The sequence below is a fragment of the Vicugna pacos genome, chromosome 19 (genome assembly GCF_048564905.1).
Source record: "Vicugna pacos chromosome 19, VicPac4, whole genome shotgun sequence".
NCBI lineage: Eukaryota > Metazoa > Chordata > Mammalia > Artiodactyla > Camelidae > Vicugna > Vicugna pacos.
In genome coordinates this window covers 12,144,687-12,160,099 of record NC_133005.1, presented here as the reverse complement: position 1 = coordinate 12,160,099, position 15,413 = coordinate 12,144,687, and the positions used below count along the sequence as shown (strand labels likewise).

General features: G+C 42.8%; 1 protein-coding gene across 1 annotated transcript in view; it reads left to right on the top strand.

Moving 5' to 3' along the window:
• Window positions 1-14,662, top strand: part of LOC140687381 (uncharacterized) — a 49,139-nt gene extending 34,477 nt beyond the window's left edge. The window contains exons 4-6 of the mRNA XM_072943814.1: window positions 916-986; window positions 13,181-13,306; window positions 14,139-14,662. Of these exons, the coding sequence (XP_072799915.1) occupies window positions 939-986; window positions 13,181-13,306; window positions 14,139-14,387 (423 nt within the window). The 5' untranslated portion in view covers window positions 916-938 and the 3' untranslated portion in view covers window positions 14,388-14,662. The remainder of the gene's footprint in view (window positions 1-915; window positions 987-13,180; window positions 13,307-14,138) is intronic.
• Window positions 14,663-15,413: the final 751 nt, after the last annotated feature.

Sequence of the window (15,413 nt, the reverse complement as noted above, 5' to 3'; positions counted from 1 at the left end):
TGGGGACCTGATTTGCCTTTGCAGATTAATGTTGAAGATTTGGGCTTCTGGCAAAGCTGTTTTCAGAGATGGGTATATATGTAACATATAGTATAAAATGAAAGGTTTTATTTAATATTTGGGACTTTGTAGCTGTAGGGAACAGCTCTGTTGGCCTGGTTTCCACGGAGGACACTAGCGGTCGTCAGAGCGTGCGGGAGGGCAGGCAGCCTGCAGTGCTGCTGCGGGGGTTCTCCCCAGCAGGACGCTCTGCTGAGTTGACTCTTCTCTGAGTTTGGTTGCCAGAGGAGCAGACAGCAAAGTAATGAGTTCTGGTGGGATTGTATAATGACAGGAAGAAAGAGGGAGCCATAGTTCTTCGGGACTACTACACTCTTTTGGTTCCTGATCCAGTGTGTCCCATTACAGAATTGATGAGTTGTGTCTATTCTGGGACTTGATTGAAATAAACGTGCAGCCTGAATATTAAGAGTTATGTTTTATTTGTCAGGAGGACTCGAGCCAGGATGACCGCCTCTCAGAACACTCTGAGGGACTGCTCCCAAGAGTATGGGAGAAGCTAGGATTATATAGGAGCTTTACAACAAAGACCAGGTAGTCAGAACAATAAAACATTGCTTGTTATCTAAAGAAAGCCAGGTATCTCACGTTCAAGAATTTAATGCTTTTCAATATATGGGAGGAAGCCAACATTTGGGCTGACTGTATATATACTTTAGACAAGCACCTAGCTATCTAGGGCCAGTAATCTGTCCTTTCTTATTCTGAGTCTGCTCAGAGGGCACCGTTGTGAATGGCTGCAGGCCTGTCTTCACTGGGGGGTGGCGGCAGCTGCTGATGACTTGTTTTCAGCATTCTTTGTTTAGTGACATGGTTGCAATATTTTCATTCAATTTGTAGTATTTTCATTCACAGAAAATTATGATATTACCCTGATTATGGATAATCTGGAAGCTTGGAATGGAACCGAGATGGAATTACTGCAGGTAACTTCTACTTTAATAAGCCATGTGTAAACATGAACACGGAGGAAGCATACAAAAGGATTCGGTGGTGAATGGGAAGGGTTTCTGCACGTTACAGGAGAAGGCAAGGCAGAATTCCTCTTCTTTGTGGGCAGGTATGTGAGTCCAACTTTCCTTTCTGAAGTGCTTTCTGAGAACTGTTTATGGTAATGAACCAACATTGACAAACGGTGACACACATTGCATTTAAGAGCTGGCTGGCTTCAACTTGGGTATTGGACAGGTGGAATTCATAGGCAGTGGTCAGGTGAATGGGACAGAGATGGAGCCCAGGCCTGGGCCCATATTCAGGTTGAAATCGCCATTTACTCACCATAGCGCCTTGGACTAGAATGTAACCTCTCTTAAACTGATGGTGAATCTGTGAAATGGGCATGATAATATTCGTTACATCCTGGGCTTGTTGTAAGTTCTGAAGATTATTATAGCACACATGAAGCACTTAACACACTGACACTTAGCAGTGTACACTTTGTTCGACCACCACGCTTGGTGTGTGTCAGAGCCTTAAAGGCAGCATGTGTCTGTTTAGGATGCACTGGTAGCCCCTTGGCTACTTTGTGAATTTGGTGATTTCCTTTAATACTTGTAATTCTGTGTGCCATGGGCAGTTATTTTTATGGACAGATGAGGAATCTCAGGGTAAAAAAGACTGTGTAATTTGCCCAAAGTCAGACCATAATTTTGTGTGCAGGGGCCTCGGTTCAGCATGGGCTCCTGGGCCTTCTGCTCTCTCCGTTCAGCACCAGAGCCAGATGTGGGCTCGGCTGTTTCCCAGCCCAGAATATCCGGCAGGCCACAAGAGACACCTGGCCCTGTGCTGCTTGAGCAAAATCTCCGGAGGAGAGGCAGTTACAAAAGAGATAAACATAAAAACAGATGACAGCAAATTGTGATCAGCTCTAAGAAGGAAAGGAACACGTCTGGCCGTGCAGAGCTGGGAGCTTTCCCGTCGGGGCTGCTCTGGGGGCGCTCATCTCAGCTAAACAAGCTCTGCTGCTACACCAAGGCAGGAAGGCAGGGCGCGTGTGGCCAGGTAGACAGGGCCTCGTTGATCGTACTCATTCCCTATTAAGTGGCAGGTGTCACAGGCACTTAACTAATAAACAGATGTTGGCCATAATCATCATGCATTTTGCTTGGTAGTTTTATTGGCGCCAACTTTGAGAGGAGGTCTTTGAATCTGGGGAGTTTGCTGCATGCCCTTGATTACCATGGATATACCCCCACTGGTCTTTCAACCTAGACTGGTGTGGCTGTCATGTCCCAGCCTTGTGAATGGCATCGTGTAGCTTCTCCCAAGTGGCCCAAATGACTGACATTGATATGCTTAATTCGTAGGAAATGGTATGTGACAATAAGAGAAAAAGTTAGTAAGAAATTGCAAAACTAGAAAATAACCAATTCTTCCCCTGCTGGGGGACCGTAACCTGTGTCACTCACCCCACTCACTGCCTGTCACCTCCTGCCCGAGGACTCCATGTTCAGAAGCCACTCTGAGCCTTTGAAGAACATTTTGCCTCATGACACTGTTGACTAGGTCCTGCGACCTCTCTGTCCCTGGTTAACTGTCTCTTCAAAGCCATTTAAATTTCTTGCAGGCTCCTCCACTCAAATGTAAGAATAGCCCCTTTAAACTTCTTGATGCAGCTCCTTAATGAAGATCTTGGGAAGGAAACCTAGCCAAAACCTGGGAGGTATTCACATAGTGAATGTAACCTGAGCATTTTTTGACGTTCAGAATCAGAGCGGTGGGAGACACAGGAAGGCATTTTTAAGTTAGAAAGTGGAAAGAGAAAGGACTCAGGATGTTTGAGACTGAAACATCTCGGTCCCAGCCAGCAAGGCACCTGCGTTCAGGATGGTGTGTGGGGAGTGCAGAGTTCTCAAAAAGAAAGAAGTGGTGGGATGGCAGGGAGGACATTTAGGTACTTAACTGGGGAAGGAAAAAGTTGGGTGAAAAATTCATGGTTGAACAAGAGGATTGTGACATGATGTGCTTGTATTTTGGAGAGAAGGGTTTTGTGGAGCCAGGCCTAAGGAGAAATCTCTCTGACTGGAGAGTCAGCACAACAAAAAAACACAGAGAACCAGGCAGACCCCATGGCCCCTGATGGGGGAGAGGCTGCCCACCAGTTGGAGACCTGGAGGCTGCTTCTGTCCCTTAGCTGGGGCCTCAGACCTCACTACATATCCTAGTCCTGTTGATACAAGAAAAAATATGTGGGGCATGAGAAGGGCTGTGTCCCAGGCTTCCGTTGAGCCCCTGGGATGTGCCCCACCAGATTTTGTTCCTTGGCTTCATGCAGTAAAGAATTCAAGAACAAGCCAGTGTTGAGTAAAGGTAGATTTATTCAGAGAGATACATTGACAGGCATGAGAAACGTCACGAAGTATGGGGGTTTGATGCTCAGATTAAAAGTAGGCACACACTCCACAGAAATAGTGTGGGGCTTCTCCGAAGAGGTCGAGAGAGGGGTTCCTGGGAGGTGGCTCTGTGTTGCTCCTTTTCTTGGGCTTCGTGGTTTCATATGCTAATAAGTAGAAGGACCAGCCTTAGGGCAAGGGGCTGGGATTCCAGGGAGTTGGCCATTTTCCACCCTTTGACCTTTTGTGGCTAGCCTTGTGACTGCCATGGTGCCTGGGGCCGTGTTATTCACCATGTTACTATTACAATGGGTGTATAATGAAGCTCAAGATCTGCTAGAATTTAAATCTCTTCATCCTGAGCCTCAAGACCTATTGGGGGTTGAATTCTTCACCATTTTGATGTTAATTGCTGTGGTCTTCCTTGAATGGCTTGCTCTGCCCCCTTCCATCCTGTCTCACTGTGATGACACAGAGAGAGCAAAGGCCGGGCCCTGCGTGTGTTCCTGCATTTAACAGCGGGAGATGTGGGGTGGGCTGAGGATGACTCTGAGTGGTGAGAAATATGTTTCAGATTTTCCCACATGAGACATGGGGACCTGCCAGCAGCCATCGCAGATTTATCTCACGGGCATTATCACTTGTGTTGTTACGGAAACAACAGGCCAGCCAAGAAATAAGCACCACTCAGAGGGTGGGAGTACTGAGATTTATTATGCCAGCGGGCTCAGAGGGGCTTCTGTTCCCAAGCCCTGAGCACATCCAAGACGTGCACATGAGGTTTTATAGGGTTAATTACAAGTATGGGGCTTTTAGCCAATAAGGCTCAAACAACAAAAAGCAAGGAATCAGTACACTGAAGCTTATCAATTTGGAACAGATCATGTTACTGACAATTGTTGACCTTGGATTTACGAGTTAGCTTGTTAGCCCAGTAAACTGACACTGAACTTCAGATTTACGAGTTAGCCCAGCAAAACTTAGATCAGTAAACTGACACTTATCACACTTAGATTTGTGACTTAGCTTGTTAGCCTAGCTGGGGTTTTTGTTCACAGTGTCACTCATCTTTTCTATTTTTCTTTTTTTTTTAAAGTATTTAATCCAAATTTAATATCAGGATTTTTTTTGGAAAGAAATTTCTCTTTTTCTTTTCTTTGGGGCTCTTTTGGGGGGTAGGTAATTAGGTATATTTATCTGTTAGTGGAGGCCCTGGGGCTTGAACCCAGGACCCTGTGCACACTAAGCACACGCTCTACCACCTGCCCCATCATCTTTTTCTTTTTGCTTTAGCTGCCAAGAATCTTAAAGCTGAATTTCTAGTCGGCCTTTAACACTTGCCCTGACTTCATGGAATCCATTTTTATGAGTTTACCTCCCCCTGGTTTCATTTAAGTATTGAATCTCCATTTTCTCTTCACTCTCAGTTTTGCCTTTTTGTTGTTATGGTTGTTAAGCTGTGTTTAAAAACTTGTTTAATTTCTCTTTTAGCAGGAGGCTGAAGTAAATAAATATGTAAACAAACATCACACTTAAATGCTTTTATATATTCTAAGCTGTTTAGTAGTTAATTAAAAACCAAATTGAATATTAAAGGGATAATATTTTTAAATTATTTTTTAATTTTGTATAAAGACATAGCTGATTTAAAATATATGTTTCAGGTGTACAATAGATGCTCCATTTATAGTTACTGTAAAACATTGTCTGTATTCCCTGTGTTGTAAGATACATCCCTCTAGAGTGTTTACATTACATGTTGCAGTTTGTATAAGAAATTTGGGTAACGCAGAATCTGGGACGTGGCTGTGGCTGACCCAGGTTCACGCAAACCCTGCCTGTCAAAGCTCAGGCCCTCACTCCTGTCTGCAGGGGAGCGAGTGGAGGCAGCTCTCATCAGCGCTGGCACCACACTCTGAGTGGCAGTGACAGCAGTGACTGTGTGTGGACGTGAAAATTGTTGTTCCAAGATTTTTACATGCTTTTCTGCATTTAATAATTAAAGCCCTCCTGTGAGGAAGCGTTTTAAGTTTTTAATGAATAATACATTTTATTTTGATATTGATAGACTTCAAAACTCCGGAAAATTTACAGGAGTAGTACAATAAATGCTTAGATACAGTTCACCTTAAAGGGCACTATTTGCCCTTTTGTGACGGGCTTATTTTAGCATACATTTTCAAGGTTCATTCATATTGTAGCCTGAATCAGTACTTTATTCTTTTTGTTTGATAATATCCTTTTCCTTTTTTTTCATTTTTGGTATTTCTAAAAATATTTTCATTGAAGTCTAGTCAGTTTATAGTGTTGCGTCAGTTTCTTGTGTACAGCACAAAACTTCAGTTAAATAGGAACATACCTGCATTCATTTTCATATTCTTTTTAAACATAAGTTACTATAAGTTATTAAATATATTCTCCTGTGCTATACAGTATAAACTTGCTGTTTATTGTATACATACTCAGCATCTGCAAATCTTGAACTCCCAATTTATTCCTTCCACACCCTCTCCCCTCTGGTAACCATAGTTTGGTTTCTATGTCTCTGTGTCTGTTTCTGTTCTGTAGATAAGTTTATCTTTTTGTTTCTTTGTTTTTTTTTTTTTTTTTTTGTTTTAGATTCCACATGTGAGCGATCTCATATGGTATTTTTCTTTCTCTTTCTGGCTTATTTCACTTAGAATGACATTCTCCTGGTCCATTCATATTGCTGCAAATGGCATTATTTTATTATTATTTTATTGCTGAATAGTAGTCTATTGGACATATATACTACAACCTCTTTATCCAGTCGTCTGTCAGTAGACATTTAGGTTGTTTCCATGTCTTGATATTGTAAATAGTGCTGCTGTGAACATTGGGGTGAAAGTGTCTTTTTGAATTACGGTTCCTTATGGATATATGCCCTGGAGTGGGATTGCTGTGTCATCTGGGCCCCCAAGGTTTTGTCTTTTGAGGAACCTCTATACAGTTTTCCACAATGGCTCCACCAAACTGCATTCCCACCACAGTGTAGGAGTGTTCCCAATTCTCCACAGCCTCTCCAGCATTTAGTGTCTATGAACTTCTGAATGATGGCTATTCTGACTGGTGAAAGGTGATACTTGTTTGCAGTTTTGATTTGCATTTCTCTGATAATGATATTGAGCATTTTTTCATGTGCCTATTGGCCATTTGTATGTCTTCATTGGAGAAATGTTTCTTTAGGTCTTCTGCCCATTTTTGGATTGAATTGTTTGTTTTTCTTTTTTATCAAGTGTAAAAGCTGTTTACATATTCTGGGAATTAAGCCCTTGTCACTTTCATTTAATGCAACTATTTTCTCCCATTCCATAGGTTGTCTTTTTGCTTTAATTTTTGTTTTCTTTTCTGTGCAAAAGCTTGTAAGTTTAATTAGAACCCACTTGTCTATTTTTGCTTGTATTTCTATTGCTTGAGTAGACTGCTCTTGGAAAACATTGTTGAGATATATGTCAGATGTTTTGCCTATGTCTTCTTCTAAGAGGTTTATAGTGTCTTGTCTACAATTTTAAGTCTTTAAGCCATTTTGAATTCATTTTTTTGTATGTTGTGAGGGGGTAGTCTAACTTCATTGATTTACATGCAGCTGTGCAGTTTTCCCTGCACCATTTGCTGAAGAGGCTGTCTTTACTCCATTGTTTGTTCTCACCTCCTTTGTCAAAGATTCAATTACCAAAAGTTTGTGGGACTATTCTTGGTAATTTTGTTTATCCATTCATTGATGGATGGATATTTTTAGTGACTTTTAGCTACTCTGAATGATACTGCTATGAATATTGATGTGCAAGTTTTTTGTGAGAATACATTTCCATTCTGTTGGCTGTACAGTTGGCCCACCATATCTGTAGTTTCCACTTCATGGATCCAGATGGCTGATTGCAAAGGGACTTGATCATCCTTGGATTATGGTATCCAGGGTGGGGGGTTCCTGAAACCAACCCCCCGAGGACACTGAAGGATAACTCTACATGTAGGAGTGGAATTGCTCAGCCACATAACTCTAACCTTTTGAGGAAACATCGGGCTCTTCCAAAGAAGCTGCACCATTGCCCCTTTCCAACGGCTGCATATTGAGGGTATCCATTTCTCTGCCTCCTGACTGACACTTTTTATTGTCCATGTTTTGATTATAACCATCCTAGTGAGTTTAAAATGAGATCTCATTTTGATTTTGATTTCGCTAGTGATGCTGAGCATCTTTTCAGATGCTTATTGGCCAATTGTGTATCTATTTAAATCCTTGGCAAATTAAAAAATTGGGTTGATTTTCTTTGTATTGTTCAGTTGTAAGCATTTGTTTTATATCCTGGATACTAGTCTCTTATTAGATATATGCTTTGCAAGATTTTTCTCCTATTCTGCAGATTGTCATTTCACTTTAATTTTTTTAAACATTAAAACAATTTCTTTATAGGGGAGGTAATTAGATTTATTCATTTTGTTTTTCTTCCTTAGCACGCACTCTATCATTTGAGCTACCCCTTTCCCCTTTCATTTCACACTCTTGATGATGTCCTTTGTAACAAATGATTTTAATTTGATGAAGTCCATTTTATCTATTTTATTTTATCACTTGTGCTCTTGGTATTGTATCTAGGAAGCCATAGCCTATCCTATGACCACAAAGATTCATACTATGTCTTCTTTTAGAAAGTTCATACATTTAGTTTTTATGTTTCTGTCTGTGATCCATTTTGAATTAATATTTGTTATATAAAATACGGGGTCCAGATTCCAGATTCATTCTTTTGCCTTCAGATACCCAAGTGTCTCTGCTCCATTTGTTGAATAGACTATACTTTCAATGGAGTGTTGTTGGCACATTTCTGGAAAACTGACTGTAAGTGTAAGTTTCCCCCCAGGATTTTTTATTGTGTCTCATAGATTTCTGCATCCAAACTTATGACAGAAGCATAATGACTTGAGTGCTGTAGATTTGCTGTAACCTTTGAGTGAGTCCTCCAAATTTGCTCTTCTTTTTCAAGATTGTTTTGGCTGACCTGGGTCCCTTGCTTTCAATATGAATTTTGGGATCAGTTTTTCAATTTTTGCAAAGAAGTCAGCTGGAATTTTGATAGGGATTCCATTAAATATGTAGATTACTTTGGGAAGTCTTAACATTTTTAACAATATTTTCTACCATTGCATGATCATGGGATGCCTTCCATATATGAAGATATTTTAAAATTTTTGGTGATACTTCAAAATATTCAATGTACAAATCTTGTAAACTTTTGTTAAATGTATCTCTCATTTTATTTTTTATGCAGTTGTAAATGGAAAGGCTTAGCTTCATAAGGGTGGGACTATATATATCAATTTATTTATTTCTAGGATTCCTACATAGCAAATACACTAGGTTTATATTTGCTACATTGATCTATCCACAATTCTTCCCACCCCTGTGTCATAAGAAACCAAGACCCAGCTTAAGCCTATGTGGAAGTGAGAAATGAGACCTTTGGGTGGGGTTTGTGTAGATGATACTGAGATCTTATTCAGGATGGCTTCATCTTAATTTCTTTTAAACAATCCTTTCAGAGTATATAGTCAGATACATTAGGAAAATGCTCTTTTGATGTGCAGAGGAGCTAAGACTATAATTTTCAAGTAATTTCTAGTGAGAGTGTTGTACTTGAAACATAATTTGCATCAATCTTTGAAGATTTATGTTTCAGGAGCTTTGAGTAAATAATACCTGTCTTTATTCAATAACTACAACTAAATGCTCAAGCAACATGTAAGAGTTTGAGCAAACTGCTCCCGCCCCGTAGTGCTGGTTGGTTGCAGCTGTAACTGGAGTCAGCGCTTACCTCGCCCAGTACACTTGTGCTGATCTGCTCAAAACAGTTCGTCCAACAGTTTGTCGGTAGTCTTTTAGACAAAGCCATAAAGCATTGATTGAAGGTTGCTGGAATGTAATCTATTCTTATTAATATTAAGTAAGCACATATTGAGTACTTACTGTATGTTGGGAATTGTCCCTCAGCCTCACATGAATATTACTTCTAATAAAACCTCTCATATTTCCCTGTTATTTGCACTTTACAGATAAGGAGACTGAGGATTAGGTCTTCTCTCTTTTGGGGGGAGCTCATTATCAATGATGGGAAGTTGTAAGGAAAAAGATATTGATTCATCCAGAGAAAATATTTTTCTGAGATTCAGTATTGAAGAAGGTAACCACTGAAGAGGGTGATCATTGTTTGAGTGAGACGAGCCCAGGGTTGTGCGGAGTCAGCATCCCTGTCCTGGACGCTGCACGTGTAGAGCTGCGTGGTGGGTGAGGCGGCGCGGCCGCGCAGGGAAAGCGGATGCCGGGCCATTGGGCTGTGCTCAGGCCCGGTGGGGCTTTCTCCTAAGAGCAGTGGACCGTCATTGACAGATGTTAAGTAGGCTAGTGCGGTGCTCTCGTAGATCACTTTTGTCTTGTAGAATGCTTAGAAACATTTAGAAGGCTCGGCAGGAGGTGATGTGATGAGTCAGAGTAGGGTGGCTGCGAGGTGTAGCAGTGTTCAATTTTCAAGTGATTTTCAGTCCCAGGTTTGTGGCTCAGTAGCCGTGTCACTTTGGATGACACACCCAAGGAAGTGAAACAATTTATCTAATCAATAGAAGCAGTGATGTACCGAACTCCCAGGACTGCTGTGTAGATCCAGTGAGATAACGTGTGCACAGTGTGCAGCATGGTCCCCAGCACAGAGTCAGTGCTGAGGGAGTGCCAGTGAGTACCTGGTAGGACAGGTGTGGGTGGTGGATCTCGTTGACTGAGGAAATTTGTCCCTGAAGGAGGGGTCTTGTCACATTTGTGAGTGATTGGCCTGAGCTGGGAGAGGCAGGGAGACCTTGCCCCCGACCAGGGGCCCTGGGCAGGATGGCTATGGGAGGAACACCGTGAAGTTAGCTCTTTGCAGGTGGAGTTGGAGGTGCCCTTGAGACATCTAAGTGCATTGTCACAATCACAGAAGTGGTCTGGTCCCGGGCTGTGCATTTTCCTGCCGAGATATTGATCTCTGAACGCGAAGACATACTTTACAGGACAAGTGAATAGTAGTATCATCTCTCATCAAAGCTCACATCTCTTTATTCATCACTCACTTTGCTAATTGGGTACTTACAGAACACACTTCACTGTCCTCCCCTGGGCTCAGGCTCCACAGAAAAGAGCTGGTGAGTCTCCCTCCTTTCCAGAAGAAGACACACTTAGCTGGTAGACTTCTATACCTCGCCAGACTTAGAATTTTAGGTTGTTGATTTAATTCTATTTTCTGTTGGTCATCTCCTGACAGGAGAGACGTTTTACCTCATGGTCAGGTTTCAATTAGCTGTTACTGAGAATTGCTAGTCTGATCCATATTGTATTTATTCCATTAACTTTGTAGAGTACTTATCATTTTTCTGTCTTTGCTCTTTAATTTTGTTTGCCCCTTCAATTTTCTATCTTATTTGGGACCTTATTTTATTTTTTAATTAAAAAATGTCTATTAGCATTTAACAAAACAAAAGCAAAGAAAAAATGCACATGATAGCTAAATTTAGAAAATATCTTGTGTGTTTTCTGTCTCAGCAATGGAGGGTTCTAGAAACTCGTGAAAAGCTTCATTACATAAGTTCCTTTAAATTCTGATTAAGAAATAAAACCTTCCTTCCTCATCTTTCAAGCTGCACAGCTAATTGTCAAGAAAGTGAGGGGAAATTCCCAGAAGCCAAGACAAACCAGAAAGCAGGGATTCTGGGAGATACGTGAGCCTTAGAAGCCCTGGGGTGCCGGTTGGCTCCTGAACTGAGTTTCAGTTGCCCTGGCAGGAGGGCAGGAGGTGAGCCTGTGGCCTCTCACACTGGGAGTTGGATGGCTGTTCTTATGTAAGGCCAAGCACATCCTGAGAATCCTGCTTTATAAAAGGTTGAATTAGAAAGAAAAGAATAAAAGCATTCCTCAAGGCAAGGAAGTAAGGAAAGTAAAATTTTTTGGAAGCGGGGAGAAAATAACATATCCAAAGTAAGGATTTAGTTTAAAGCTGTTCTGGCATGAGAGTGACCACAAACCCATGGCAGAAAATCACAGCTCCTCCCGGAAAGAGAAGGTGTGTTTTGAATGAATCAGTGGACAGCCATTCTGAAAAAGGCCTCCAGAGTCTTCTGGATCAAGATACTGGACTCAAACACCTCCCTTCCATGGTCTCATTTAAATTACCAGAAAGGTTTTAAAGGAAAGAAGCCATAATCATAATTCTATTTATTGACATTACTTTATGCTAGGAATTCAAAGGTGACTATGGAGTTGTCTCCTCTTTTATGGACCTTAATTTCTATTTGACATAGTTGGGGAACTTGGTGGAGGGTGGTGTTAGTATGTTGCAATTAATCAGGAGAGGAGTTTAAGAAAGCAGTGAAGGGTTGGTGACATTTTTCGCTGAGGATAGTCCTGTTCAGTTGGCTTGTAATTACAGGCTCGTTGAGTTGTCACTGGAGGGAATTAATCTTAAGGAATTTGGACTTAACTCAGGCCTCTTCAGAATGGACAAGTGAACCTGGAGAAAGACAGTCAAATCTGTGCAGACATTGAAGTTCACTTCAACATGCGGTATCCATGAGCCAAAGATAGGACTAGTAGGCAGCACTTCTTGAGGACAGAGGAGTGGTTTTTAAAGTTCTTCAAGAATGAATCCCAAGGTACCGGGATGGCCAGTTGTCAAACTATGACTTTGCTCTTTGGACGGTGTATCCACCAAAGGTATTGGCCGTTTATAAGTTTCCATTTCTCCTTAATACATGTCAGGCTATGAGGACGTGGGCATAAACGTTTCACACCTTGTCAAGGTGACTTTGGGTACCTGCCTAGAAGCATGGACACAGTTGCGGCTGCGTCATACATCTTGCCGCACATCCCGCTCCCCGGCTCCGTGATCACGGCAGAGTGATTCCTTATTGAGCTGTCCATCTCCTCTGTGACATCGTAACCAAACAAAAGACTGGAGAGTATTAGCTTGGCTTTTTTCTTTTCTAACATTCCCTTCAAATTATGGTGACTGATAGTGGACCCAGTTACGTTTGCAGATGATTTACAAGTAGGGCTGTCAGTACAAACCTTGTAATCCCCACTGTGTGATCTAGAGAAGAAAGTTACACTCTTTCCAAATTGTTTTGATGCACTTATGTGGGAAAATGATGTATGTTTGAATATGTATTTCCTCTCTTAATCATCATGGCTAGAGATGAATATTTGTAGACATGGAATGAGTACTCTGTATTTGAACTGTATGGTCCCCTAAATTCTCCCCAGCTTTTTAAAGTCATCACTGGAGTGCTACCTCCAGAGTGCCACAAAGCATCCAACACTGCCTGCTCTTCGGACACTGTAAGTTTCCAAGTTGGAGAAGGCTGCTGGCTGGTGAGGCATTCTCTCGCACATCTCTGGTTGGGTGATGTGAGCTGAGAACACAAGAATTGGCAGACAGTAACTAACCACGATCACGTCCATTTCTGGAACACTCATGGAGGATTTTACACCTATGCTAGTGGAATACGTTATTTCATTTAGTTTTCCCAACAATCATAATTAGAATTAGATTTGACAGGAAACTTTCAAATCGAGTGACGTGCAGACTTTGGACTGGAACATGGGTCTTTCTGATCCCTGTCTCTGTTCCCTCCCCGGCCTATCCTTGCAAATGACCAGGAGACTCTTCCTCAGTCTTGAGTTTCCCTCTGATGTTACCGCTCTCTTTGTTTCTAAGAGAGGAAACAAGTCTAAACTTACTTTCCAGTTGGAAATGGAATGGAGAGTTAACGTTGGAAGCCGGGAGAATCTGTCCTGTGATGAAGTGGTCTCCGAGCCACTTCCACTGGGATGTCACAACACTGTCTGGGCCCCTTGCTCCGCCTGTGCACAGGTGACAGCGCAGTTGTTCCGAGCAGTCCTCCCGGACAGGGCAGTGGGTTGGAAATGAGTTTGGGGATTTGGTTTCATTACACAAGTTCCTGAGGGCCTTGACCTGGCACTTCGAGTGGGAGCATTCCCTGTCCCACAGACTGTACTCTGGGCCCGTGCAGACCTGACGTGGCCTCAGCCTGAGTCTCAGGGCCCGTGGTGATGAGGAGCATTTTAGCCCAGGGTCTGCCGGAGGCTCTGAGACTACTGGGCTGTGGGACTTTGTCCAGGATGATAATAATTCCTCCCCGAGTTTCAGATTTCCTTGCCTGTGAGCTGGGGTAGTAGTTGTTTCTGAGATGATTGTAATGATTCAGTAACGGGCGCAGCGTGTGCTGACAGGTAGCTGGGTGCTTTAGGAGCAGAAGTCGCAGTCACTCTGTCAGCGTCTCCCTGTGCGCTCTGTGCTTTGAGAAGTTGTGTGTTTGGTGAAAGTCCCACCCAGACCCTAGGGTCTAGATGAACTGTTGTTCCTTTACTTTCCCTTCCTTTTCCTCTTTCCCTTCTCTGTGTCCCATGTTTAGGTAGCAGATTCCTCTATTTCAGGGAATACGGGCTTTTCTAGTAAAGGGACAGGTGGAATGCGGAGAGGTGGGGCCCAGAGGGGGTCTGGAGTGTCTGTACAGTGCTGCTTCCCTGCGTTTCTGCATCCGGTCCCATCAGTGCACTAAGTCAGCCTTCCTCTTCCTTCCTGTGTCATCGGGTCTCTGTTTTAAGGGAAAACCATTTTTATGGGTCTTTTTTCACTTACGTGTTTCATTCAGATGCTTGTTGCTTTTCTCCCTGTGCTTCAGCATTCCGAGGAGAGAATTCAGCCGTGCAGCATCCTCTGCGAGCTCTACGAGTTGATCGGCTTCCACTGCAAGTCCACCTTCTTCAAGCGGGTGGCCCCCGTGTGGCACGCGGCCCCCGGCATCCCAGAGCCTGGCGGGAAGGCCTGCTCCCGACTCCTCCTGCAGACGCTTCCTGGCTACAGTCTGTCACTGGACTTACAGGACTTCAGCAAATGTGTTGGAACTAAAACATTGCTTCAGCCCCATTAACCATGCCTGGTTTGGGCCCTGCTGTCCTGCCTCATCAGGGTGAATTTTGATTCATTTAGAACAGGGCTCAGCAGACTTTTCCTTTCAAGGGCTTGGGGGTAAATATTTCAGGGTCTGAAAACCTCCTGATCTCTGGTGCAGCTGCTCAGCTCTACTGTTTAGATGCCAGAACAGCCAGACAGTCCACACACCCATAGAGCTTTATTAACAGCGGTGGCTGGGGCTGGATTGGGTGTATGAACTGCAGTTTGTCCCCACAGCCTCCTCAATATTGACACCTGCACCAGAGTGTACATTTGTGACAATGGGTGAACCTACACTGACATGTCATCATCACCCATAGCCCATAGTTGACACTAGGATTTACACATTGTGTTGTGCACTCTGTGGGTTTGGACAGATGTACAATGACATGTATCCACCATCACAGCATCATACAGAGTCGTCTGTCTTAGTGACCTTAAAATGCTCCGTGCGGCACCTCATTCATTGCTCCTTCCCCTCTAGCCTCTGGCAGCCACTGATCTTTCAGTCTCTGTGTTTTTCCCTTTCCCAGAACACCATACCGTTGGAATCAGACAGTTGCTGAAAATTCCCAGATTGGCTTCTTTCACTTGGTAATATGCATTTAAGGTTCCTCCATGTCTTTCCATTCCTTGATAACTCATTTCATTTTAGCACCAAATAATAGTCCATTTTCTGGCGGGACCACAGTTTATTTATCCATTCACCTACTGAAGAAGAGCTTAGTTGCTTCTGAATCCTGTTTAGTATGAATAAAGCTGCTATTAACATCTGTATGCAGATTTGTGTGTGAACATAAGTTTCCATTTCATCGAGTAAACACCAAGGAGCACAGTTGCCGGATCATATGTTAGAATTACGTCTAGCTCTGTAAAAAATTGCCAGACTGTCTTCCAAAGTACCTGGGCCATTTTTCATTCCCACCAACAATGCATTATAATTTCTGATGCTCCACATCCTCACCAGCATTCGGTGCTGTCAGTGTTCTGCATTTTGGCAGTT